Source organism: Cygnus atratus, chromosome 4 (genome assembly GCF_013377495.2).
Source record: "Cygnus atratus isolate AKBS03 ecotype Queensland, Australia chromosome 4, CAtr_DNAZoo_HiC_assembly, whole genome shotgun sequence".
NCBI classification, from domain to species: Eukaryota; Metazoa; Chordata; class Aves; order Anseriformes; family Anatidae; genus Cygnus; species Cygnus atratus.
This window is the reverse complement of record NC_066365.1, coordinates 58,195,027-58,222,274: the sequence shown is the minus strand read 5'-3', so window position 1 is coordinate 58,222,274 and position 27,248 is coordinate 58,195,027. Positions and strand designations below refer to the sequence as shown.

General features: G+C 34.1%; 1 protein-coding gene across 2 annotated transcripts in view; it reads left to right on the top strand.

Moving 5' to 3' along the window:
* TBC1D19 (TBC1 domain family member 19) overlaps nt 1-24,557 on the top strand; it is a 47,099-nt gene extending 22,542 nt beyond the window's left edge. The window contains exons 9-21 of one of the 2 annotated variants that reach the window (XM_035553595.1): nt 658-730; nt 1,472-1,510; nt 3,520-3,632; nt 9,052-9,126; nt 9,622-9,684; nt 13,676-13,760; nt 16,094-16,138; nt 17,386-17,418; nt 19,768-19,877; nt 21,065-21,156; nt 21,913-22,028; nt 23,083-23,153; nt 24,171-24,557. In XM_035553595.1, coding sequence (XP_035409488.1) covers nt 658-730; nt 1,472-1,510; nt 3,520-3,632; nt 9,052-9,126; nt 9,622-9,684; nt 13,676-13,760; nt 16,094-16,138; nt 17,386-17,418; nt 19,768-19,877; nt 21,065-21,156; nt 21,913-22,028; nt 23,083-23,153; nt 24,171-24,245 — 990 coding nt within the window. In that variant the 3' untranslated portion in view covers nt 24,246-24,557. The remainder of the gene's footprint in view (nt 1-657; nt 731-1,471; nt 1,511-3,519; nt 3,633-9,051; nt 9,127-9,621; nt 9,685-13,675; nt 13,761-16,093; nt 16,139-17,385; nt 17,419-19,767; nt 19,878-21,064; nt 21,157-21,912; nt 22,029-23,082; nt 23,154-24,170) is intronic. The other variant, XM_035553603.2, reaches the window with a different exon arrangement.
* Nucleotides 24,558-27,248: the final 2,691 nt, after the last annotated feature.

The following is a 27,248-nucleotide window of genomic DNA, read 5'->3' as shown; positions in this document are numbered from 1 at the left end:
TAAAACACAGCATAGAAAAGTCTTTTTAGAAGAATTTTTTAATGAAAAATAAAACATAAAAAGTAAATTGTCACTTGGGGAATTTTTATTTTATACCACACAGCTGTTGATTTGTGCCAAAAATATACCTATGTATATTTTCTCCATTTTTTTCTGTAAAAGCGAACTCTTAAACACTCATTTTATCGTAATTAATTCTACAGTTTTATTTGAGCTTGCACACGATCAAGTAAGCTGACAATCAGTGTCTGATATTCTCTTAAAAGTAATTTTAGATCTTGTTATACTGTCAGACTGTAGATGGAAGGAAGCACTTGAATACAACTGTTATCATTGGAGGATAAGAGAGCTGTTCTTAAGGCTCCACTGAGAAGGTTCCAGAGGATTTTATGCTATCCTTAACCTGATCTCTCATTTCCCACTTTATTACATACAGGTGTAGTTCATAGTCAACATGAAAAATGATGCTAGACTAAGTATTGATGTGAGATTTTTCTCTTTTTAAAAACCTGGGATCGTGTTTCATATATATACATTTAAAATAACTATGGTTTAGAAAATATTTGCATTAAACCTTTCAGAGGAAATTTCATGATTTAGAGAATTAAACACTATTAATTGCTTTGTTATGGTTTTGTTTTGTTTTGTTTTTTTCAGAAAGAAGATTTCAGTGAACTAGGCTTAAATATGGGACAGCTGGGTATTGATGATTCAGCGCAAGTGCCTCCTGGTTAGCAAAAGCTGTGTTTTAGTCATTTACTTAGAGAACTAATGCATAGAATGCAGTGCGAATATCAAGTAGCTTGGGTATTTTTTCCATAGTGAACCATAAATATTTATTCTGTATCTATGAATTTAGTGATTTTCTTGGTAAAATACAGCTAATAATAGGCAACATTGAAAATACAAAGGGTCAGATTTGAAGATTTAAAATTATCATATTTACAGCTTGAAAATACATTAATTTCAGGTGTTTGAACACTTCAGGATCAAGTCTGGAGCACAAAATTTTCTGTCTCCAAAACTACAGAAAATATTGATAAATCTTAAGTCAACCCTGCAGTGTGACACTACTAACAGATACATATAAACACAAACATCTGTTATTTTTCCTTGTATACAATTATTCCTATAGAAACAGGTCTTAAAATGGTCTTTCCATATAAAAATGGAAAACACTGAAGTTATTTTTCTTTTCAAATGGAAACTTACCTATTGAAATTCTTGGCTTCTGCATTGTAGTGCTACTTTTATATTTGTGTCCTTCAGACAAGAAGAAATTCTGGTATTACCTCTTCATATTTCTTGGAAAAAAACATTGATGCTGATGCAGGTTAATTTTTAATGACTTTACATTCAGCTGATTTTTACTGCTAGTGATGTGTAGTAAAAATACAGAATACTTTAGGTGGAGTGTCTTTTTTTTTCTAATTTATTTTTTGTAGTTCATTTCTGTTTCTTTATTTCCTAGAGTTCTTTGAAAATGAACATGTACGTGTTGGACAAAAAGGTACGGATATGTTTTCATTTGGTTAAAAGAAACAACAAATAGAAACCTATGAGTATTAAGAATACAGTTTGTACTTTCATATCTCATATGCCTTTAGAATTTTAACAAGCTAGGCAGACGAGCAAAACATAGTCAGTCATACTATTGTAATTTAGACAAGGACAGAAAAGCAAGCATTGCCGTCTACAGTAGCTATCAGATAAATAAGTCCACAAATATTTCATTAAAGTGAAATAGGAAGCATAGACACATAACTTTTTGGTGATGACTTAACTTCTGCTGCTACGGAATTTCATTTTAAAATCACAAGACTCTGGACTCCCTTCCCTGCACACACAGTTCTCATTAATGTAATGGGTTTTACGCCAGTGCGTCAGAACAAAATCTTTTTAACGGATATTTGCAATTGCAGAACTTGCTAAATATTGCAGTACTTAGTTACCATGTATACAGCTTTTTCTGAAAAAGTTTAGGAGTTTCCTTGAAGGCTGAGACTTGATCCGGAAAGGAAAAAACATTTATTAGTTCCAGTTCGTTTATAGGGGTGTACATGCAGGGAATGTTTGAAACCCACCAATATATGCAACTTACTGTTTCTTGTGATTCATGCAAAACATTATCAAAGGAAAAAAATGGGGTGGATACCATCTCAAAAGTCCTCCGTCCCTTTTTGTTGTTGTAGTAACAAAACAATGAGCTTTCTTTGTCTTCTCCTTTTGTGGTCCTTCTGTTCATTGTCTGCTCTCTGATCCAAGTGCCACTCATTAGGGTACTGTCCATCTCCCTGTTCTTTTCCTTTTTCTTCAAATAAATTGTCCACCCAAGCTCACTGAGCCATTCATTTAAATTCACAATGTAATTTTTAGTCCTCATCTCTTGTCTGTTTAGAGCAGCCTCTATTACACAGATGGTCTTACCTTTTCGTATGTGCAAGGACACAGAAACTTGTAAAACTGTAAGCTAGAGTGTTGACCATGAATATTTAAGTTCATTCAGTGGGATTTCTTTTCCATGCTCTACTGGATTTTAGAACATAAAGTGTTCTTTATGTCCTTGGTTGCCATGGGTGCATTGATTTTCTTTTATGCAATACATATTACCTAGTCTGAGGAGCTACATTTTATTATAATCTAATTGGTAATTCCTTTATTGTATTGTAAAACTTAATCTTGTATGTAGCAAAACTACTTTTTCATACTTTGTGTCTCAGTAAGAAACAGTAAGGTAAACACTTGTGGACACTGAGATGAATCACAGTCTTTTTGGAAGCTTTGTGGGGAATACAGGAATGTTTTTTTCTTTTTGCCCTGTTCTTTAGGGGGAAAAAAGATCTCACACCATCTGTGTTAGAGCTCTGCTGGTTAAACAGAAAATTGGCGGACCAGTTATTCAATACTTCAGAAGAGAGAGAAAAAGATAAATCAGTTCAATAGGTTTATGATTCCAAATCTCATCCTTCCAAACCTTTTAGATATTTTCCCTTTAGCTAATGCTTGCATCCTGGTAAACCAAACTGTAAGCCCTGTTCCTGAATCTTCACATTACATGGCTAAACTACACTTCAGCTATCAGTCAGATAGGTAACGGACTAACCTCACTCTCTTGCTTTCTACGGTGCCTGCACGTGTGTGTTTTATTTGCCAAAATACATGCTTGAATTCTCTCCGTATAACAAACAACACTGAAAATAAATCTTTCAGAACCATTGCTTGCACACAAAACTGTAATAAGCTAAATAAGAAGAGTAAAGAAGTGCATCAAATTCCGTTGTAATACAATGTTTCTTGATAATACTGTCTTTTGTTACTTTTATATTTTTTATTTGTCTAACAGACCATTATCCACCTCAAATACATGCAAATGTTGCAGAACTCTCTTACTGTCAAAGGCTGTGCAGTGTGTCTCAATTTTCAGTACTCTAAAAAAATAAAAATTGAAGTACTTGATAGTTTGGTAAACTTTGGACATCTTAAACTACATCAGTTTATTACTTGCTTTTTTTCTTGCAGTTTTAGCAGAGCAAGATAGTGCCGCAGCTCAACAATACGTCCGTCAGGGATGTCCAACAGCGCTCCGAGCTGATCTGTGGGCTCTCATTCTGAATATTTCTAATCAGCCAGAGGTAAGGAGCAAAGGGAGAGTAAAATCCAGCACAAGTAGGATGTTGATACATTAGAACAGGTCCAGAGGAAGTTGATCAGAGGGCTGGAGCACCTCTTCTCTGAAGAAAGGCTGAGAGAGCTGGGGCTGTTCAGCCCTTAGGCTTCTTCAAAAGAGAAAGGTCCAGGGTGCCCTTATTGCAGCTTTTCAATACTTAAAGTGGGCTTATAAAAAAGATGGAGAGCAACTTTTTGCTCAGTCCGATAATGACAGGACAAGGGGGGATGGTTTTAAACTAAAAGAGCGGAGATTTAGGTTAGAGATTAGGAGGAAATTCTTCACTCAGAGGGTGGCGAGGCACTGGATCAGGCTGCCCAGAGAGGTTGTGGATGCCCCATCCCTGGAGGTGTTCAAGACCAGGTTGGATGAGGCCCTGAGCAACCTGATCTAGTGGGTGGCATCCCTGCCTATGGCTGGGGGTTTGGAACTAGAGGATTTTTAAGGTCCCTTCAAACCTGAGCCGTTCTATGAAAATGTAAAGGCATGTGTACAAACACTTTTTCTATTTTACTCAAGTCCTCAACAGTGAACTCTTTTGCAGTATCAGAAAACATATGATTGTCAGTATATCTAATATATTCATACCATAGGAATTAAAATCTATAGTTAAGTCGTCGGAGAATTGTCAGTACTTTGTTACATTTATGACCAAATTTACATGTATGAAGATTATTTTTATTTCAATAAAAATCTTGTATTGATTCTACTGTATTTCATGTCCTTTGAGGATGTAGTCATTTTCTCATAACACTGCAGCATTTATTGGTGACTACATAGTACGATAAAAACTTATCCGTAAAAATAAATGTGAATCTTGTTCATTGGCAACTTACCTAAGGAGCACTCGTGCTAAAACAAGTTTTTAATAAAGTTATTTGGTCTGGAATTAGAATTACTTAGTTTATTCTTTTTATTTTTTTGTGAAATAGAGCAGGCTTTTTGTTTCTCATAAGTAAAAGATGAAACTCTGTAGAAGAAAGAGCTGTTGAAATAATAATGAAATATTGTAAATCTTAATCAAGATGCTCAACACAAGATTTAAGTTTTTAAATTATTAGGCCAGCTTGACCTTTAGAATTCTTGCTCTTTATGAGACCAGGAGTTTAATAGATATGAAATTAATGTTGTTGGTTACACTGCATCTGTTTATATTCTGTTAAATGCTACATGCTCTAACAACATTTTTATCTTAATGTAGAAAATGAAGAAGTTGAATAAAAAAGCTGGGGATTCTGTTTTGATGACAGAAAGTCAAGAAAATGAGAAAAATAATAAAATATTTCATTTTACTTTTATGTAAAGCATGAGCTATTATGGAAATAGATTTCTTAAAATTTAATTTCTGAAATTGGCATGGACATCTTTTCTACTTCTTTTTTAAAGAGGAACAAGCTGTGTCTGTCTATTAATATATTTGTTGGCCATACTGTTACATCCTCTAAAAGTTAACTCTAGTTTTTAGTAGTTTTTTATGTGTGTTTCTATTATGCATGAAGTGTGAATATTTTAGACATTGTCCAAAGGTTAGCTTCTGCTGTGAGTGTATTAACTCAATCTACCATTAGGTAAGCTAGAGAGTAGTGCATTTGATTACATCTGCTCATGGATGTGTTTTCACTTTGTAGTAATTGGTAAGGCATCTCCAACTTTTGCATGTGGACATTTATGTTAGCACAGCTAATGCGCCCTCCCTGACATCATATTTACCTTGTGTTAACTTTCTACACACTTAGAAAATGATGCTCATGAACTATAGAGGAGGTAGAAAAATACAACTTCATACACATAAAGTATTCTTTGATTCAGTGCAGTAGACATTCTGCTTTAGGAGATGTTGCACAGGGTTCAGAGCCTTGAGATGGAGACTATTTGGCTGTATGCAGGAAATTGTTAGTGAGACAGTATTTTGTGGTGAAGACGAAAAAAAATCTAGAAAGGTAAGTGGCTAGAGAATGGTAATGACAACCTGAAAGAAAAGTAAGGATGGATGAAATAATGTTGAATTGCAAATTTGTCAACAGTTTGAGATTATTGAAATAAAGGACTGGAAAACAGTTAAGAAACAAACAAAAAACAAACAAACAAAAAAAACCTCACCAACACATCAAAGAACAGAAGGAGTGTAGACAAGAGACACTATGGGCTCTTGTAAGGTAACGTAAAATATAATAAAATGCCTTGCTAGTTCAGAAAGGAAGAAAGGAAAAGGTTAGTGCAAAACACTGGACTAGTGATAGCATTAGCTGGACCCTTGGACCCACCGTATGTGACCTCAACAATCTAATGTGACCTCAAAATCTAGAATACCCAGAAATATTTTCATAGTACATATTTTCATCAATGAGTTGGGACACTTCTCACTGAAAGTTTAACAAAACACATCCTCCAGTTAAAACCTGTTCACACGCACATTCACCAGCATCATCTATATTATTAATTTATTTTTTTCTTTCAAAATGTAGCAGATAAATTAGCAGATAGATGCATTTTGATACACTTTTCACTCATAACAGCTACACTTGGGGCATATATTATTATCTCTATATTATTCTGCAGTTCAGTTGTCACCATGAGGTAAATTAGCTAGTTATTCAGTAAAATAAATTGTGGCTGTATCTCTCTCTTCTGTAGCTGTTGGTTCAATTTTATTTTTGTTTAAATTTCTAGACATACTTTACAGAATAGTGTATATGGTTTAAGATATCTTAATTATAAAGTAGAAAGCTGAGAGCATTCCTTAAAATGTTATAAACAAAGCCTATAGTGTTTGTATATATTTATCTTGTGAGATACTTAATTTTCAGTTTAGAAATATTTTTCATTCTTTTCTAAAAGGATTGAATGATTTGATTCTTTGATTTTGTTGCAAAAGCAAATACAGTGATTGCTACTTACTGTCATATTTGAATGTCAACGTGTACATTTATTCTTCTGGTGTTTTCTTGACATCCATGTGAGCTCTGCTTATGACTGAAATTGCCTCTAACCTTCACTTGTACAGAGTCTAGTTCAGGTGGATTTAACATTACATTTGTTTTTGATGTCTGTACTTACTGCTGGGTGTTTATTATGTAAGATTTCCTGAGAAACTGACCCATCCATCTGGTATTGCTAAATTAACTCTTTTCAATGCATTCAGTGAAAAGTTTAACATTGTTTTCTTCATTAACAGAACAAAAGCACCAAGGAAAAAAGTGCAGCCTAGTGCTACACAAACACCTTTTAAAATGAGGCCTTAATGTTTTCTGCTGCTTTGGTTTTCTAAACAATTGATTATTGTTTTGGCATTGGGAGATGTGGTAGCAGGACTTACTTCATACAAGTAAAATGCAGAGATTTGGTACTGTATTTGACTTACCTTAGAAAAAATAAGAGCTCAAATTGATATATGAGCATAAATTCATGAAGCTTCATGGATCTATGCATAGTAGAAAAACATTATTATCCCTGTTTTACAAATTAGTAGCCAATGTAATGTGCCAGAAGACTTTGTTCTAACGTGCCAGTGTTGGAACTGATCCTCAGGAGTTCCAGAGCTCATCAGGTTGCTGCCTTGTGGATCTGTATTTTGGAATCTTGTTGAACAATTAGGTTTTAAAGGAAAGGTGTCACTCACAGACAACCTCTCTCATCCTCTTCCCATTCTGTCTTAGTATTTTCTCATAGTTAAAAATGCTTTTCTTATCTTGCTATGCATATGTGAGGAATTGGCTAGTTGTTTGACAAAGGATTCACACACTGCCTTGATTGTACACTCCGTCAAGTAATGTATCAACCACATTAGTGCTAGTGGAATTGGCAATACCTTTAAGGCATCTTGCGTACATATACAACAGAAACAGTTAATCATGCAGTATGGGTAGCATGAAAAAGAAGGTTTTGGGGTTTTTTTGCTAGTTCCTGTCATAATAAGTACAGTTATTTGAGATAGGAAAAACAAAACAAACAAAAAAAAACACCTTTGTAGATTATTCATTTGACAGTGCTGCACTTAAATATACTACAGTATTGATGGTTTAAAACTATAACTTGAATATTAAGGTAGTTTTCTGTAGCTTTTAAGAACAGTTCTACATCCAGACAGCTATTAGTTTTTATTTAGTAAATTTTGTCTCATCCTTTGTAAAGTGTTAGTGTATTAATTATACCTCCTTTTTTTTCCCCTCTAAAAGAAAAATTAAAATATTTTCCCTGTGGTAGTTAGCATTACTTAGGGAATACTGCATTTGTCCTCATTTCAAACTAAGTCTAATAATCTATTAGTTCTAAGAGATTTCTAAGTGTATGCTATTCACTACTTTTCAGTTTTTGATCAATGCAAAGAACAGTTGCAGTGTTCCCTAGTCTTCTCTTTACTTCCATTCTCTCCCTTTAAAATGCTCTTTTGAAATTTCATCTTTTTTTCCCATTATTTTGTGAAATCCTTACTCCAAGCATACATCTGTTGCAAAGAAATCAGCAGTAAATATTATGTAAAGCTTGCAATATACAAGCATTTGTATGGTGTCTGGAGAGATGCTGAAATAAAAAAAATTGTAAAGTGAGAAGGAGCTTTGGGACTGATGATTTAGTGTATAAATTATAACAATTCCATCTAAAACAATTGAAACGGTAATATTCAATTGCAGGCATAATGGCAGAGTGGTATTTGGGGATTTAGGAGTTACATAATGATAGTGGAACATGTAAAGTTTTTTTCCTTTGCAAGATCTTTCTTATAAGAAAGGCATAAAATAAGCAAAAGTAAAATAGTGTTCGTTCTGTTACTTTCCAATTGTTTCCCCTTTGTGTATCTTTTTTAGACACTCAGGAAGTAACTGAAGTTTAAAAAAAAGTCCGAGTTCTTTGTATTCTCCACAAGATTTTTGATATCTTTTCATCATTTTGATATCATTTCATCTTTTCAACATTTTTTTAGGTTTGTATTATATTAACATTAAATATTTGCAGCAGCTCACTAATGCTAGAAGATATGACAGAACTCATTACTGAAGAGGATCATGAAAGTAGAGGATAACAAAGAAGAAAGTCATAGTGATTTTGAGCATTGAAAAACTTTTGACTGTATAGATACCCAGAGGTTGGAAGATAAGAATCTTTGGTTTGAATTAGTTCCCTTATAATAATAATACAATACATAATAATACAGTACTAATACATAAATAAATATGAAGGGGAGGTCTTTTTATAAAGTCTCGAGTATCTACCTAATTACTGAGACAGAAGAAGCAGCGATAGAATACTTCCTAAATTATGCAGTGGGTATTTGAGTTTAATAAACGCTTTTATTTTTTTTTATTATTATTAAAAATTAGCTTCCGTAACTTGAATACAGATTGAATTTTGTCTCATAGTGATGATGATAATATTTTTAATTTTAGGATATCTTGTATTATGAACAACTTAAGTCAAATGTGATTCAGTACGACCTTTTAGTGGACAGCCTGATTTACAAAGTAAGTAATTCATTAACCAGTGATTAAGAGATGTATATATTCATCACACCAATATCTTGTTTTTATGTTGTTGTAGTTTTTTTAAACAAAGAAAATGTTCGATGGTTTGATTTTAAGGAGTGTCAGAATAATTAGTGTCGATTCGTTATTGTAAACTCTCTCCTTGTGCCTGTGTTGGCTCTTGCATAAGATATTTGTTTGAGTTGAAGTGTTAAACGGTCGTAAAGAAATGGTAACTTCATTTGAAGGAATAACTGGTTTTGGAAGGAAGGAAAGCACTGGCATTCTAGTATTCCAAGTTTCAATTCTAAATGCTTTAATAATCAAGTTAATATTATGTTTATGCATTTTAAAATACGGAGTATGTGCTTAACCACAGCTCTTTCATGATTAAATGGTGAAATGGTGTCTTCTACCACTGTGTTAAGCTTAGCTTCTGTAGGGAGTCTGAAAAGATGTCTTTCAGCTTCAAAGTGCTGTATTTTTTGATTTCAGGATGTAAAGCTAACAGCAAGCAATGATGACTACTATTTTGTATTTGAGGATTATTTATATCAGGTACGTAACTATTTTTTTTCTTGGAAAAGCTAGAAAGTATATTGCTGAGACAGAATGCAGTGAGACCCTAGCCAGATGCATGTGCTGCATTACATATATTGTCCCTTCGGAATATTGATACTCTAAGTTAATCTTGTACATTTAGATAGATGAAGCATGACAGGCTTCTTAAAAACTCCTGAAGAACCCTGCAAGTTGTCTCTCCAATACAGAAAATATGAAGTCTGCCATTTTCTTCCTCTTTCTAGCTTTGTAGTATTGAAATGATAAACGGGAGCTATGGAGTACAGAGAAATTAAGATAGGACCAGTATGTTTGGATTTCCAGTTTAGAAACAAAAATATTGCTTTAGAGCTATTTCAGTGACCTACTACAGTAAGTATCAAGATATTTTACTGATGTATTTTCAGACTGAAGACTTTGATTCTGCATGTGTATGGTTACTTTTAAGATTGCTCCCGTTCCAAAGCTGCTTCTAGCAATGGAGAACCCAGCTAATTTGTAAAGAATTATCTACGTTGCTGCCTGTCAGATGCCCTTAAATAGAAGGAGATTACATTTATGAATTTCCTAATTTGTGGTTGATTGCAGTGTCAACATAAATGTCATGCAGCAAACTTACCATTTCCACAGTTCTTTCAATTTCATTAGTCACACCTGTTAGGTTAGGCTTGCTTAATTTTTTGTTTTAGAGCTATGTGAAATGAAATGAGTTTTTCTTTGATGATAGAACTGCTAGTAGTCTGGAGAATAAACAAAGGAAGGAGCTGTGCTTAACATTGTTTAGCCCATAGAAGTATAAGAATGTGTTAGTATTTAAACATACTATTCAATTATGTCATTATATTTTTAGCATAGTAAGGATTTCAATATTAACACTTAAAATGCTAAATTCAAGAAATTATAGCCTTTTTTTTAAACTTAAAACGCTTACAATATTAAGATCTGCATCTGAATTTGTTTCTAAATTAAAATCTGTAAAGTGACTACATGATGACAACTCAAGCAACAGTGTTTTTTTTCAGTGAAATATCTGCATGTAGATTTTTATTTGACACTTAAATCAAGAAGAAAACCTTCATTATTGTTATATTGGAAACATCATGGGATGTAAAAATCTCACATTTTTCTGTTTCATTCATTATATAGGCAACTAAGGCATAACAACTAGTCATTAGCTGACAGTTCTAATGGATACAAAATCTGTAAATGAATTTAAGCAAGTATACAGTATAATCTTTTGTTTTAAGACTCTCAGAAATATTTTTTTTCATTGTTCTCAATATAAGGCACAATTGAAAATTTTATTTTTGTATATATCTCTATTGACTAAAGGAATTATTACAGAGTGGAAATCATTAAAATGCCCAACCTAACCTTAGTAATTTGAAGGGAGAGTCAACCAAAAATCTTTGAAAAATTAAGTGGCTAATTTTACTTCCGGGCTTTTAGGCAAAGAATACCTTAAGCATCTAGTTATTAGTTGCTCTTGTTTTCTTTGGTATGTTGTGGCATTCCTTACATTTGTTTTTTTTTTCTAGTAGGAGGTTAACCATTTTCCTTGAACATTTTCTCTTCCAACCTACTTTGCAAATGCATCATGAATTTGCAAATGCATCACTGTCAGATGATTTTATTCTGTAGGACCTAAAAACTTTGCAGTATAGGCATCTCTCTGATATGGAATGTTATTTACTGATTTCATATGATAACTGGAATTCAATAATGGCTGAATGAAGGAGATAATGTAAGCTTTAGTTTAAACCAATTAAATTATTTCTACGTTTGCATTGTTTTTTGTTTTTTGTTTTTTGTTTTTTGCATTGTTGTTTTAGCTTTCTTGTAGCTCATTAGCGCCTCAAAGTTTTTCAAGTCTTTGAGCAGAGTGTGACATTTGTCTGTGAATTGTTTAACGGAAAAAGTATCCATCAAAACCAGAACATTTGGACATAAAATAATATCGAGGATGTTCAGTTGCATTGTTGGTACCTCTTTAATAGCATGCATTCCTTCCTAGGAAGAACATTGGGAAATGATGTAATTTATTTGCTTTACTGTGCTTTCTTTATCCCAAGTTAACATTTGTTTGTTACTTCTTTATAACTATTGAAATGGAGTACGGTTACATTCAGTATAGTCTTTTTATTTTTTTTTAATAAAAGCTTTGGCTTTGTTTTTTGTTTTTCTCAGTTCTTTAAATTCAGTGGTTTTCTGATTGTGGTTGTATTGCTGGTAAAAATATCCAATGTTTTATCAAACATTTCTATACTTAAAAAGGCGTTGTATTAGTTTCCATTAGGAGTAGCACTTTTGTGAATGAGAAGAATAATACATAAATCAAAAATTCATGATTTAATGTCAGATGTTTAATTTCAATACTGTAGTTTTACATCCTGCATAATGAATACATGCAAAGAACCTTACCCAGCAGTTTTTAGGTGTTGTTGGAACTTGTGTTTGAGAGTCTACCTGATATAAAGATACATAGTCTTAAAGACTTCCAGATACTGGTACTGGACACTGTGTTCAAAAAAAAAAAAAAAGGAAAAAAGGTGGTGGGTGTTCGAGGCCTCAAATTAAGGTTACATTCTTTCCCCTATGAGAGAACGTAATTTATGTCCTTTTTAGATTAGTTCATCTTCTCTCACCTCAGTTAACATATACAGAGAATTACATTTGCCTGTGTATTGTTATTGTCAGTTGTATTTTGGCAGCTATGAAAATGATTGTGTATTGCGCAAAAATAATATTTAGCTTCAACTGTTGAAGATAAAGAAGCTATTTATTTTTTAAAAGATGTTTGTTATCTGAGAAGTAATTTTGAAATTCAGAAGAGGGAAATGTCTCAAAATAATAATAATAAAAAAATGCAGTGGTGTTCAGGTGTCACAGTTTTGCATGCTGCCTTTTAATAAATGCTGATTTCTGGAAAATGTTTGAAATAGTTAGTTGAAGGAAAAATCTATTAATTTTATTTATAATAAATTATGTGGCAAAACACCATATAAAACATCTCCACATTTTAAACCTTGGCTACAATTTGAAGAAAAATTTTTAAAACCTGCAAGAGGAGAGGGTTTAAGATACACAAAAATCAGCATCAAGTTGAAGACTGTATTACTTTTGCCCTCGTGTGTCCATTGTTGATACTGCAGCCTTTCATTGCATCCACAACATGAAAATTTCCAAGTATAATAATTATTACATTTTTTACAACTGTATGTGTGATGAGTTTCTTTATTATTTTTTTCTAGGAACGCTTTTAATATTTAATTTTATACTCAGTTGTTCTAGATTGTTCCTTTATGTTAGCAATGAGAAATACAGATATATTTTACAAAATACAGTATACATTTAAGAAATTATGGATATGAGGTGAATGTTCTCATCTGTTCTTTTGGAAAGAATTGAACGTAGTGCAAGCATTCTGCAAAGATTTTTGGAACTAGAGACAATAAGAGGATCGGTCTTCTGGAAATGCACACATGTTAAAATGTAAATGTTTCATTTGCTTATTCACTTACTAGGACTTCCCTGAGTCTTAGTAACTGATTAGGGAAATGACCTGATATGTATCACAGCAGTGAGTTGCATGCACAGAGCAAGCTGTTAAAGACTTAGTTGTTAAAACTAAGATGTCTAAGCAAAAACTTAGAATACTTACCAAGCATTCCAAAATGTTCCAATGTGCTGATTATTCAGGTGTAGGTCAATATGACATGACAGAAGGGTGTAAATTCATGCTTAGAGGCAAACAGGAAGATTGGAGAGTGTGGATATTTTATTGACAATAAGTGAATGTAAAGATGGTATCATAACAAGTTCAAAGTGAGCCTGGAAATTTTAACAGGAAAGTGAATTAAGTTGGTCAGTAGCTTTCAACCATATTAGTTCTTTTTAGGAAAGTCTAATAGGTGCTAATTAGGGCAGGTGCTTAAATCTCTGTTTGACATTGCTTTGTTGATTGTCAGTTTATTTTTCTCTTCTACAGGTATTACTCTGTTTTTCCCGAGATACATCAGTATTGGAGCACTTTACGTACAGTAGTGCAACCCCACCAAAATCATACATACGAGGTAAAGGGAGTTGTTTTAAAAAAATAATAGTAATGCACGGACTTTTGTTGACTGCTACAGTAATGCAGTATGTGAATTTCCTTTATGTTCATTACACCCGATAGACTACATTTAAAAGAACATTAATAAGTCTTCATGTATCCAGCTGACATATGCACAGATTCTATTATCACAGTTTAGAAACTGATCACATAAAGACCAGGTTGCAATGATGTTATTTTATGGTAGTGTTGTGTGTGTAATTCTCCAGTGTTTTACCAAAATAAATTCAAAACACAACTATGACAATATGGTAGAATCTGGATATCTGTCGTCATCACGGTTAGAAATTTAAATACGTGACATAGTCCTCTGCAACTTCAACAAATTTACCAACTGGAAGTGGGGGTAGGATGTTATCTTCCCGAAGTAGAGAGTTTCTTACATATTTGTAGACAGGAGCAGAACAAGTTGCTGAAGAATCTTGGGCTCTGTTCCAAGGTCTGGGAGAGTAGAGCTCTACCATGCAGGTAGAGCACTGATTTTTTTTTTTTTTAATTATTATTATTATTTTCAAAGCACTGTGTCATCTAGAGTTTTACCCTACCTTTGGCTTTATTTCCCTCTGTGAGTCTTATTTTTCGTAACCTAACAGTCTTAAATTTATCACTTCACACTTGCCTTCTCTGCCAGCTTCTGCTGCTATGGGCTCTTCCTGGCTTCTTAGATCATCATCTGCCTTGGCTTTACCCTAATTTTGTCTTTCACCTTGAACCCTTCAACCATCCAATGCTTTTTATTTTTTCATTCTACCTTTACCTTCTGCATTCCCGTTTTCTTCTTTGGTCCCTAGTTCCAGTGTATTTAGCCTAATATGATTCCTGTACCAGGATCTCTGCTGATTTTGTTTGCCTTCTGCTGCTATTTTTCTCACTAGAGACAATGATTATTTTGTGTTTTTTTTTTCTTCCTTTTTTATTGCTTCGTAGGTCTTTTCTCTCTCTTTACCTGAATTAAGCAGTTTTCTTTACTTACTGTCTGAAAGTAGCCAGGGGCTCACCTGAGGGCAGAACAGGAGAGGGACCTGCATCTCACCTCAGGCCATAGCAGCCCAGAAACACAGCTATAGGACTATTCCACTTATACAGAAACAAATCTGAGGAATGAAGTTGCTGAAATCTAAGTCTCTGCTGAACCTGTGCAGTATAAATCCGAAAGGCTCGTAGGTCCTATTTTTGGCTAATTAGCCAAGAGAAATGCTTCATGCTAAAAATACTGTCCTTCCAGATAACAACTCCCCGCTGCATGGCAAGCAAACAATTGAAAGGGAAAGTAAAATTATTCTTTTAGTTTAAGGAAACAAGTAACTTCTGTTATTCAAAAATACTGCTTTTTATTTTCGTAGGGTACTGGGCAAGAGCTTCACAAAGTAATTTTGAACTTAATTCAGTTGATTCATACTACAGGAAAATATTTAAGTCCAAACCTGACAAAAGCTGTGTGCGCTAATTTTTTAGGTATAGAAGAAACAAAATGCACAGAGGTCTAGAGAATCTCTGCATATCTGTATATTTTCACATAGTTTATTATAATTTCTAGTTAAATTTCTCATCTTAAAACAGAGAAATAATTTAAGTTTTTAAATAGTTGTGCTTAAAAATTTTTTTTGATTGCTATATCGTTAAGATTTTAATTGAGAAAGTTCTATAGTTAATAGTTCTATAGTTATACTGTTAACTGATGTAACATGTTCGTTTTGCAAGGAAGAGAAACAGTTGTATGTTCAGTTTGTACTGTTAAAGTTTGTCTTTACTTAATTAGCCTTTTGCATCCAATAGATTACTTAATTTCTGTTGTTGTTGTTATATCACAGCTGTACCATCCATCTTCCTCTCTGTTGCAGGCTTAATGAAGCCTTGGATGTTTTTTTATCCAGTGTTCTTCTGTCTTTTTAAATGTCTTTCCTGTCCCTAGGTCAGTCTGCCACAGCATGACAGACTTATCCCTTTAACCTTATCTCCTCAGAGAGCTTCACTGTCTTCAAGGATGCAGCAAACACCTTTAGAGCTCCTAATATATACCCACATCAAATCTCATTGGTATAGCATTGCTGAAATGCTTTTTTTTTCCTTTTGTTTTTTTCCTGTTTGTCATCCTCCCTTGTTGGTGCTACATTTTTGTTTTATATTTTAGAGTGTATCTGAATTCCTTACACGCTTTTGGACAATATCAAATGGTCAATAGTATTGGTAGTTATGATTTTTGTAAGTGTCACTTATAAATAAAAAATGTAAATTTTATCTGTACAAATTTTAACAGTTTAATCTTTTTAATTGTGGTTTGATGATTCACAGGAAAACTTGGAATAGAAGAATATGCTGTTTTCTATCCACCAAATGGTAAGAGTTATACTATTGCCTCCTCTAGTGGTAGATTGGAAGGATACAGGATTTTTTTTTCCTGAATACATGATAACCTCTTTTTCTATTACAAACTGTGTTTTACTGTTATTCTGCCAAATTAATTAATTTAAAGGAGTAAGATGAATTGAAGCTACTGCAGAACCATGTTCAGCCTGGTGTTAATAGTCACATACGGAGTTTGTCTATGTGTGTGGGAAGAAGATGGAAAACAACTTCTGGTGCAGCAGCTTGTACTTCAGTGACAGGATGCTCCACTTAGAGGATCTGAAAGCTACATGCTGAAACCATCTGACCCCCAGCTTTTCGGAACTCTACAAACCACACCTGACAGTCTCATTTCTGCTAAAACGTGTCCATTTTCAAAATTCCGTTATAACTATTCTATATAATTTTAAGTCAATATCATTCCTGCTGTTACTTCAGTTATGAAAATTCTTTTTTCAGCTCTTATTTTGACCATTTAAATCCCTGTCTGTTGAATTCTTACCTTGTTTTTGCCCCAAATTTTTATTTAAAGTTCAAGCTCTTTGCTCTTGCTTTCAGAGCCTCACGTCACCAATCTTAAATCTGTATCTCTGACCTTGCCTTTTGTGACTTCTCCCTTCCAGTGGTGTCAGTGATAGCAGATATGTTTGTTCCCCTTCTTCCATTTTTGCTTCCACATTTATTTGCAGCTTTATAGCCATGAAACATTGTCCTTATGACCTTTTGCCAAAGCAGCTCATTCTTACTGGTCCTATAGGAAAATTAATGAATGGGAGCTGAGATCAGTTGGAAAAGAGGACACAACTGTCATGTTACCACTGCCAAGTCCTCTAAATGTTTTGTCTGAGTACGACATGAGTTACTGGAGGTCTTGGCCTCCTTTTTCTCCTGCTCCCTCCTTGTTAGTGCATGACACTTACTGGTTGTCATTTATCTGAAATTGGGTTCTGATTTCAGCAAAGCTTATGCGTCATGGAAACAGAGCTTTACATGGCTTTCTAGGAAATACAGCACGTGTTACAGCACACCGTTGGTCATAGTGAAGTAAATTATATAATTCCTGTACTTCAGTATTTACAAACTTTAAATCTAACACCAGGTGCTAATAGAAGGAAATATTTTATTCCTGTAGCAGGCAGAATTCAATTTAGAAACTTGGGGAAAAAAATACATTTCTTGCATGGCTAAAAATAAATACAAAAGAACAACAACAAAAAAAATAAATCTTTGTTTTATAGGTGTAATTCCTTTTCATGGCTTTTCTATGTATGGTAAGTGTGACTCATAAACTCTTATCAGTTTGGGATTTCTTTTTATTGTATTGTAGTTAAAAGCTGTATGTACTTTTCTGCAAGTTTTAAACTTCTATATGTTCTGTTTCTGTGTGCATGAAAACTGTTGTATAGAATTTTTAAAATTCCAACAACTTCATATCATATACCTCTTGAGAGCTAATCGCTACACAGATGGTCTGGTCAGAGGCTGCATCTTAATGTGTATGAGTAGAGGGAGGAAGTTTATCGACAGCCTGCTCTTTTCTGTTGCCTCATTTCTTTTGGGTAGGCTAAGTTAGCTGTTAGTCTTAAAAACATGAATTATGTAAAAGGCCTGTTTCTGTATCCATCCTCAAGTAGGTGTTAAAGGAGTATTACGTGATAGAATGGGTACTACTACTTTGCACAGACGAAAGATTAAACATCAACAAGATTTCTAGGAAAACAGCAGAAAAATCTCCCCAGTTCTCAGATGTAACAAAACAGCTAGTGCAGAGAGATGCTGAAATAATGCGAGAGAATATTTGTTACAGGTTTCCAGTTTTTTCTTTTGATTTGTCAAAGGTATTTATGGTATTTGGGCAAGCAGATTTCAAGATTGTACTTAAAATGCTATGTTTTGCTAATAATAAATGTTTGATTCTTAGAAATAAAATGTAATATAAATATGAAATGGAAATTTGAACCCGGGTAGGGAATCTAAGTCTTCTGAAGTAAGGAACAGCTTAGTTACAAACTCTTCCTTAAGTGTTCACTAGGAGGCTTTCAACTTGTGTGTGAAATGTATTCTTTTCAAAATGTTTGGATTTGACTCTGCCCTTTAGAACAGCAGCTCTCAAACTAGGTGGGAGCTTCTTCCCTCCCTCCTTTCCCCTTTTGCTTGGAAAGGGCACAAAACAGATTGGCTGTGAGAAGGAGGGAGGCTGAAAAACAAGGTGGTAGAAATACTAGTGTAAATCCAAGCAGAGCATCCTGTGTCTTGCATGCTGTGCTGCTCTAGGAGGAAGTACCTGGGACCTTATGTAAATCCTATATATTTTTGCATGCTCGCATGCATACGCTCATACAGTGCCAGCTGTCAGGCACTGTTCTGTTATCTTCCTGGCCTTTATGTACATACGCACCCTGCCAGCTCTTCCATCTTCAATCCTTACACATACACACTGGTAACACCCTCTGCTTTTCTCAGCGCAACGTAAATACACATTTCTGTGAACATCTCATCCTACCTTAGTGCCCCACCTCTCATACACAAGTGCCATTATTTTCTATAAAGCCACCTTCCTGATATATATACACATATATGAATGAATTCACACACACATCCACATATATCTATAAATATGCACATAGATATATGTACATGTATAGATTTTTATGCAGATGTGTCACTATCCCTATTTTGTGTAGAAGAGAAGTGGAGGGGAGGGTGAATGTAGAGAGACTGTGAATGTATTCAAGTGCAAGCTGCATGAATGCATCTGTAAAATGAAGTAATAGTTGAGTGATGATGACTGAGTGGAGAGATTAAAGAAAAGCTGTGAAATGCATGCAGAACAACTGTCTGTGAAATGTGCGTTGAATGAATGGAGTAAAAATCAGGGGTATCTAATTATGTTTAGGCACCATATACATGAAACAGATCTATCTATATGCCAGACTTTAAAAAAAAAAAAAAAAAAAAAAAGAGGCTTGAGAGTCACTGCTTTACAAATGTAGCCAACTCTTATTTTGAATCAGGTATATTAAAAGACTTATAAACAGTAAACTACCAAATGGCCATGTTTTTCAGATCTTACAAGAAAGAAACAGGTCTCTCCTGATCAGTCATACTTATGGGACATTAATATGGCAACCAAGAGCTATTTTTAATACTTTACTTTTCAAAACACCTGTCTTCAAATAGTAAAATTATGCCTGTCTTAAAAACGGGGAACCAATTTGGAGATGGTCAGTGTCCAAAAAGCACATTGGAAGTTACAGACGGTTAAATCAAAAACTTGTACTATTCAACATATCATTGCCTTAACTCCCAAAGAAGCTGTCTTTAAAGTGTATTTCTTATTCTTAGGAAGCCAGCACCATGAAAAGCAGGTTCTAAGTAGTTTAGGTTCTTGAAATGTGTAGAACTGTAAGCTAGAATGTATTGTACTCCCTTGCTTAACTTTTTACTTCTAATGGTAGATTCTATTATAAAAAATCTTTCTGAATAATTTATATAGTATAATTTTTGTAAATCGTGCCAGTATAAATTACTTGTTTTTCACCATACTTCATGCTCTTAATCATTGAACTCTTTTAGCAGTTTACAGTGTTGGGTCAATTATAATTCTTTTATCCTTTCAGTTGCTCCACTTTGTTTTCTGTACCATGAACCTTCCAAATTGTATCAGATATTCCGTGAGATGTATGTGCGTTTTTTCTTCAGACTCCATTCCATCTCTTCTCATCCCTCTGTAAGTTCATTAGGAATTAAAACCCACTCACTAAATACTCTGTTTGCTATGAAACAATAATATACGGTGACATGATTTTCTAGACAACTGAAAGACGTCCCTTTAAATATAATGAAATATTTCAGCAAACTTGGAAAGAGTATCGGATATTTTTTTCTACCTCAATTTTAGTCTCTGCTATAAAATGTCATGTACTTTATGTAATCTTGTATTTTATGTAATAGGCTTCTCGATTCAAGCAGTTATGTAAATGCATACTCAATCTCATTTTAATTGATGACGTAATTGCTCACAAGTGTTTTCTGGGGTAGAGGGACTATAATATAGTCAAAGATACAGCTGTCTTTTCAGTGATAGCAAGTTAATGTCTCTTTCTTTAACTCAACTGTCTTTGTGTGACAGTACATGCTTTTTGGCATTACTAGATGCTGGAGGTATAATTAAATAACTTGGTGATGTTGGTGGCCAGCTGTCTCAAGTGTAAGACAATTGTAGACGTTTTTGCTTATCTTCCATTTTTGAAGAATAGAGCATAGTAAATATTTTCCTTTTCTCCCTCACAAAGTGCTGAATAGCTGTATTATATCTTGAAAACATTTCCTGGTTAAAAAAAAAAATCCTTTCCTTAATATACTGTTTCAAGGCTGGGCATTGTGCTTTCAGTCATTAATAGCAGGGAAACCGGTCAGACAGGAATCTATTCATTTTCATGGTAATTTAAAAAAGAAATTTTAAAATGTATTTACATTTAACTTTGTTGTAATTATCCCTATTGCTGTTTGTTTCTAGTTATCAGACAGATTATTTCTCACATCCTCCATTTTTTATTATATATATAGTGTAACTGGGTCTGTTTCATTGAAGAGGAAATATTTCAAGTAGGTCATACTGTAATAACCCACGGAGTACTTAGACCATGACATGCAAATATTATAAGTAACTTAGAGGTGAAAGGGGCTATCACAACATATTATGTTGCTAATACATACACAGAATTGTAGGAGCAAGGCTGTAGTGACTGGAAGCATCAGAGTTGTCTGTGCCCTGCTTACCTGAGCTGTATATTACATCATTAATGGTGTTTTATTTCTTGAATTAAAAATTTATGAATACTTATGTGCCAATACTGTTTTCTCAGATTTGACAGAATGAGTGTTAGTATTCAGGATATGATCTTGTTTCATTAGGGCATTGTGTCATTGTGTTTGCTATTTGAGACTCTTCTACAAACTCATCTGCCCCAGCTTTTTTATCACCTTCGAGAAATTGGGGCACAGCCGTAAGTACTTCTTTCTGACTTGCTACAAATATTGTGGATTAATTGTTCTGAAAATGCTGGCCATCCTGTAGTATTTTAATTTAAAAGCTAAGAGAAATTATTCCAAAGTGCAACCATCAATGTGCCAGTTTTCCTTGAAATTCAGTTGGAGTCCTTTGTCTAACCTGTGTATCTGTGCATGGTGCATTTCCTTCTGTACGTTCTATGAAAAAGAAAGGAAAATTGCTCTTTGTGTTCATACGAGAAAAAGAATTACTGAAACTTAGCTGAATAATGTAGCAGGTTAGATCTGATGGAGTAAATGATTTATTTCCTGGGGGACAGGAGACTTTTTTTTTCACTGTGATATGTTCATTACAGCAGAAGCCATTGGAGGAAGGGGAAGGAGCAGGAGACTGTCATTCTCAATAGTGTATTCATGGCACCAAGTGCAATAGAACTTGAAAATCTTCCTGTATTATAACTGATATTCATAATAGTAGCAGAAATGGATGAAACATTTGGGGTGATAAAAGCTGAGGATCCCTTTAATGTAATTGTTTGGTCAGAATATTGTAATGATATTAGTGGTTTATCAAATGAGATGCTTAATATTTTTCTGATGGCTGTTACAAAGGAAAATACTGATTATTAATGCAGCAAGAGAAAATGACCATTCTTCCTGGAGGAGAAATGCAGAAGAATTTATAGACCATCGGTCTAATCATTATGGGAGAGAGAAAAATGTAACTACTACCGTTTATCACTTGTTTGCAGGCTACGAATTTCATTTAAATGGATGGTACGAGCATTTTCTGGTTATTTAGCTACAGATCAGCTCTTGCTTCTGTGGGACAGAATCCTAGGATACAACTCTCTAGAAATTCTTGCTGGTAATGGAATTATTTTTACAAAATGTGTTGAGTCCATGTGGTAGTAAGGCAAATACATGTTAGCTCAAGTCTATTTTGTGACAAGAAGAAAACTTAGTTGATCTTTGAATGCTGAAAGTAGATTGCGTACAAGTCAAAGAGAATAACTTTTAGAAAAATAGAATTGCATAAACACTGCATCTCTAACACAAATGTGAAGTAACTTTTTTTTTTAACGATATTTCTTCTTTATCATTGTTTGCTGTGATAGTGCTCCAGAGATGCTAAGTGCTCTCTGAAAAAGAGCGTAGGATGTCTTCCCAGCTTCAGTGGTACCATTTGATTTGGTAATGATTAAGATTTGAGTTCATCACCTTTCACAAAATACAATATTTGTCTTATTCACATATGGCAAGTACTTCAGCACTTAGCACAACTGAGAATTGCCCTGGTTTTGCTGTATATCTTTATTCAAAGCCCCGTCTTCTAATAAACATTGAAAGTTTTGTACTTACAGAGGAAATTCTGTCCAAAGATTTATGCAAGGTTCAAGATGGGTGTTCTAAAGAAAATAAGTATCTTCAGTTGGAACACATTTTAAATGCAAAGTAGATGAACAGAAGAGGAAAGGTTTTAGTTCTATTTGTATATGTAAGACAGCTAGGTAGGTATATATAACTGTATAAGAGATAACTACGAATTATTTTTTCATGTTACATAATGCTCACAATTGAAATGTTGCCACTTAAGTAAATCCAAATTTTTGGCTTAGAAATTAACTATTTGTAAATTACCTTCCCCTTTGTAATTAAAAGCTTGTCACATTAAATGTAAGCATTTTCACTCAAACTTTTCTAAAAGAAAATGGCGTTTGTCCTATCAGTTTTAATGGATAGCCAAAGAAATTCAAACACTGACATCCACTGTATATTATTATTCAGAATCAAAGTAATTACTCAGGGGAGTGAAAATTGCTATTTTAAATCAAGATTAATTCTAATCACTAATTAACAAGTCAGCCACTTAAATACTGGGCTTCTTCTTTTCTTTTTTTTTTTTTTTTTTTCCTTTCCAGTGCTGGCAGCTGCTGTGTTTGCTTTCCGAGCAGTCAACCTGATGGAGGTGACATCACTGGCTGCAGCTGAAGTAAGGATATGTTTCAGTTAGGGGAGATTGAAATAGTTTCTGATGCTTTGCCAACAACAGTAACTTAAGCTTCACATGGCACGTGGTACATAGTGCAAATCTTCCTGCCCAAATTCTTACCTTAGATAAAAACTAGACTAATTATGAACATGCAGTACATAATACTGCTTTTCTGGAGGATAAGTATGTAAAAGAGTATATTTGTTACAAAAATGAAGAGTTATCAAACTACGCTGTATAATTAGATTTTTTTTCTATTTAAATATGTAATTATGTTTGTAGGATATATTGTTTTTTAAAATATTATGGACGCTTATACTTTTTCTCAGTATATTTTAATGTTGCTGCTTCTGTGCTTTTTGATATCACAAAGATTTTACAAAGTTACTTTTGTAATTTTTGAATCTGAAATTTTGCTGCAAGTATTGTCATTTTACAGGTAGGAAATGAAGAAAAATCTTTAAGATGAAGATTATTATTGTTTATCTCCACTACTGTGTTAAAATGTATATTTTTTTCAAAGCTCTGGTGACGTATTTTTTTCAAACATTGAGAACTTGTGATGGCTCTTTTCTTTTTTTTTTTTTTTTTTTTAACATACTTCATCAGAAGACGTTGACTGTTTCAGTCATTACATTGGACTTACTTCACAAGTACTAGCCAAGCCACAGGATAAGGATTCTTAATTCCCAATTATTTTTAGAAGCAAGTTGAAATGTTAGACCTCTTATACCCTCATGATGCCACGTATATTTGAAGTAAGTCTAAAGGCTAAAATAAAGTTACTTGGTTTTCTATACGTAAACATATGCTTTTTCTTTGAAGTGTTAGAATGAAAAAAAAAGGCAAGAGAAGCTTTTGCACAATAACATAAAACAGCGTGATTTGTTTCTATTCATGTTTGAACCTAACTATTGTTACTAGTCAGTACCAAATCTTTTTCTGACTTCTTTAGCTGCTTTAAAGAAATTTGATTCAAATGTCAAGTTTAACAAGCCTTTTGGGTTTTTATCCTAGGCTGTACTTGCTGACCTTTCAACCCTGAAGGTTATGCCTCTTCTTCAAATCTTCTTGTTTGCTACTGTCACTTGATTTGCTTCAACAATACTGATACCACACTTCCAGTCTTTCATGAGAAGCTAATAATTAACTATGCAATGTCTGCATAAAACCAAAATTAAACTGTATGTATAATATTCATTTAGAAATCATGACCTTAATTGAATTTTGTAACTGAAAACAGGAACTTTGTGCACAGATGTGTGTAATGCATGCTACTGAATTTCCCTGTAACAATGGTTATTACGTGTACATTAAGAATGACTACTTGTGCAAAAACAAAGCATGAATCAGTGTCTAAAATGCATGTAATATTAAATTAAATAAATGTAATGTGATTCTTCATCTGAGTTGTGACGTTAATGTTTCAGAATTATGAACACTTTTCATATTAAGTAACTTTTTCAAGCTCACAGCTTACAGGATATCAACTCAAATACTGTAAGTGGAGAAAGTAAAGATACTTTAGCTTACAATATTTTTTCTTCTTATTTTCTAAGAATGCAGTTGGACAATACATCAGTTCTGCTATCTCTGTTTTACTTATTCTTCCCACAGAAGTTTTCTCTGTCTTCTCATGTTAGTTACTTATGTTTATTTTTTCATACAGAGACTTGTAGTCGTCCTGTCCTCATTCACCGACATGCCCTCCCAGGCGTCTTCTAAACACCTACCCAGAGTCTCATCAAAGGTCCCATGTTGTAAAATATGTTCCCCTGCAGAGAAGGCCTGAGCATAGCTTCCTTCTGAACTTGTTGAAGCCAGTCCTCACATGAGCCAAAATATTCCCCTGAGAATGATGCCAAGAGTTCTTTCACGGTGCCCCACACCCTCTTTGGGAGAGCAGCGTTGTGCTTTTGCCAGTTTTCCAGCCCTGGTGATTCAACAGCTCAGGCTTCAGTTCAGAATCCAAACTCATATCGATGTGTGACGGATTTTCACTACACTATCAGGCTGGCTCATTGTCTGTTAGCGAGTACTATTTTGTGAGGTCTTCCAGCTTTTTCCACTGGCTTGTTTAATACCAAAGTGGGAATCACTAATCTGGTTTGATTTATGTCTTAATACCTGGAAAAGAATCAAAGTCAAAAGGATATAATGGGGAATATAGCCACTGAGGTTGCCATAGGACTTTTATCTTCATCATATATGTTACATATATGTAGTTGTCATGCATGAATGTACATACATTCAGTATGTATGACAATAAAATAAAAACCATAATTTGCTCAAAAGATATCTGAAAAGTGATCTAAGCCATAATCTCAGATAGGATAATGAGCTTTATGTCTGTGATTCTTGTTACCTCTGTCTAGATAATGTAGTAAGAAACTTACTGAATGTGTATAGATTGTTACTAAATTTATAAGGCTAACTTAAAAAAAGGTAAAGTTTTGGCTTCAGCATGATCACTTCTTACATGAAGAACTAAAATGCTTAATAGGTGTGACACTGAATAATATTTTGGGCAATTTTATTCTGGATAACCAAGGAAATAAATCTTTTAATATTTGACAGAAATGGTTTTAACACTTTAACTAGAGGCTTTTCTAGACATACAGTTTTTTAAAAAAAGGACACACATGACAGCTTTTATCTTTACAGAAAGTATTACCCTATTTTACATATGGGGAATGGAGGCATAGAAAGATTAAGAGATTTGCTAAAGATTACAGAGTAAATTCCTAAGAGATGAGCAGTCTCTCCTGAATTCCTGTTTATACTTCAGGAAGCTTGCTTTATGTATTAACCACAAGACCTTACTTCATCTTCGGGACAGCACATCATGCACATCTACTTCTAAAAATGGAGCATTTTGCAGTTTTAAAATCCGTAAGACTGGGTACCAACTTAGAAATTATAATGTTACAAAGCAGTCACAAGGACTGTGGCTTAATAAGGTCATTACAAGGTTACCATGGCTTTTAGGGAATTAAAAGTATTTACTAAATAGCAAATTAGATCCCTGGGAGCCCTGCTGGACCTGCTAATTCTTCCCACTGCTCTATGCAAGTGCATGGTGCAGAATCTGACCATTACTCTAACTCATTCCTTGATGGGATTTTTGAGTGATTCTTTTTTCTCTTTTTTTTAAATTTTTTTAATAGTTTTGAAAGGGTATTGATAGGTAGAGATTAGAGACTGATGGGTGATTTTTTGAACAAGTAGTTCTGTGAATAAGAGATGTGGTGTGTTCTCTTGTGACTTGGCATCTCCTCATTCATTCTAACCATCTCGCTTCTCCCTTGTGTCTTTCTTCCTTCCCCACTGGAGTACTTACTCTTCCTCCTGTCCTTTATCTATGTTTCTCCCGGTGGCTGGACAAGGGACTTTATGCTTGCAGCTAGCATGGACCAATATGCATCATTAGCCAGACCACTCCTGCTGGCTGCCCAGGTTGGCTGCTCCGTCAGCCTGAGGTGATGCCGTGCCTCTTGCTTCAGGGTTGGCTGGAAAAAGGCTTCACGGGCTACATGCAGCCCTTGAACCATCTGTTGTATTGACCAGCTGCAGCAGGGAATCTCCTGAAGGCCTCTGCTGAGTTTTGTCAGATGTTTAAGTTGACTTTTCTGAGGCACAAAAAGGTACACACATACACACAGATATGTGTACAGGAATGATGAGTACAATTGCTTTATAATAAGATTAAGATAAGATTAAAAATTAACTGGATCCTCTCCTTAGATTTGCAATTGTACTCTGTTAGAACTTTTTTGAAATCTATTTAAAAAATTGCTTTTACTGAAGTTTTACTGTTTTCATGTTCCCATCAGTTTCTCATTTTGGTTCCAACAAAATATTGTGTTTCAGTTTCTGGCTGATATATGTATTTTTAATCTCTTGTTTAAATAATACTCTTCCATTTTTCACTAAACAGATTGGTTTCTATCTCACAGCTAGATACTTCTCTTGTACTCCTAGGTAGTGTCAATTGCTTAAGTGTTAATTCTTCAACTCTGGAGAGCAGTTCAAACCTGTTAAAGGCCATAGTCTGTCACAGGGCTTCCTAAACCCTAAAACTTGTCTTTCATTTAT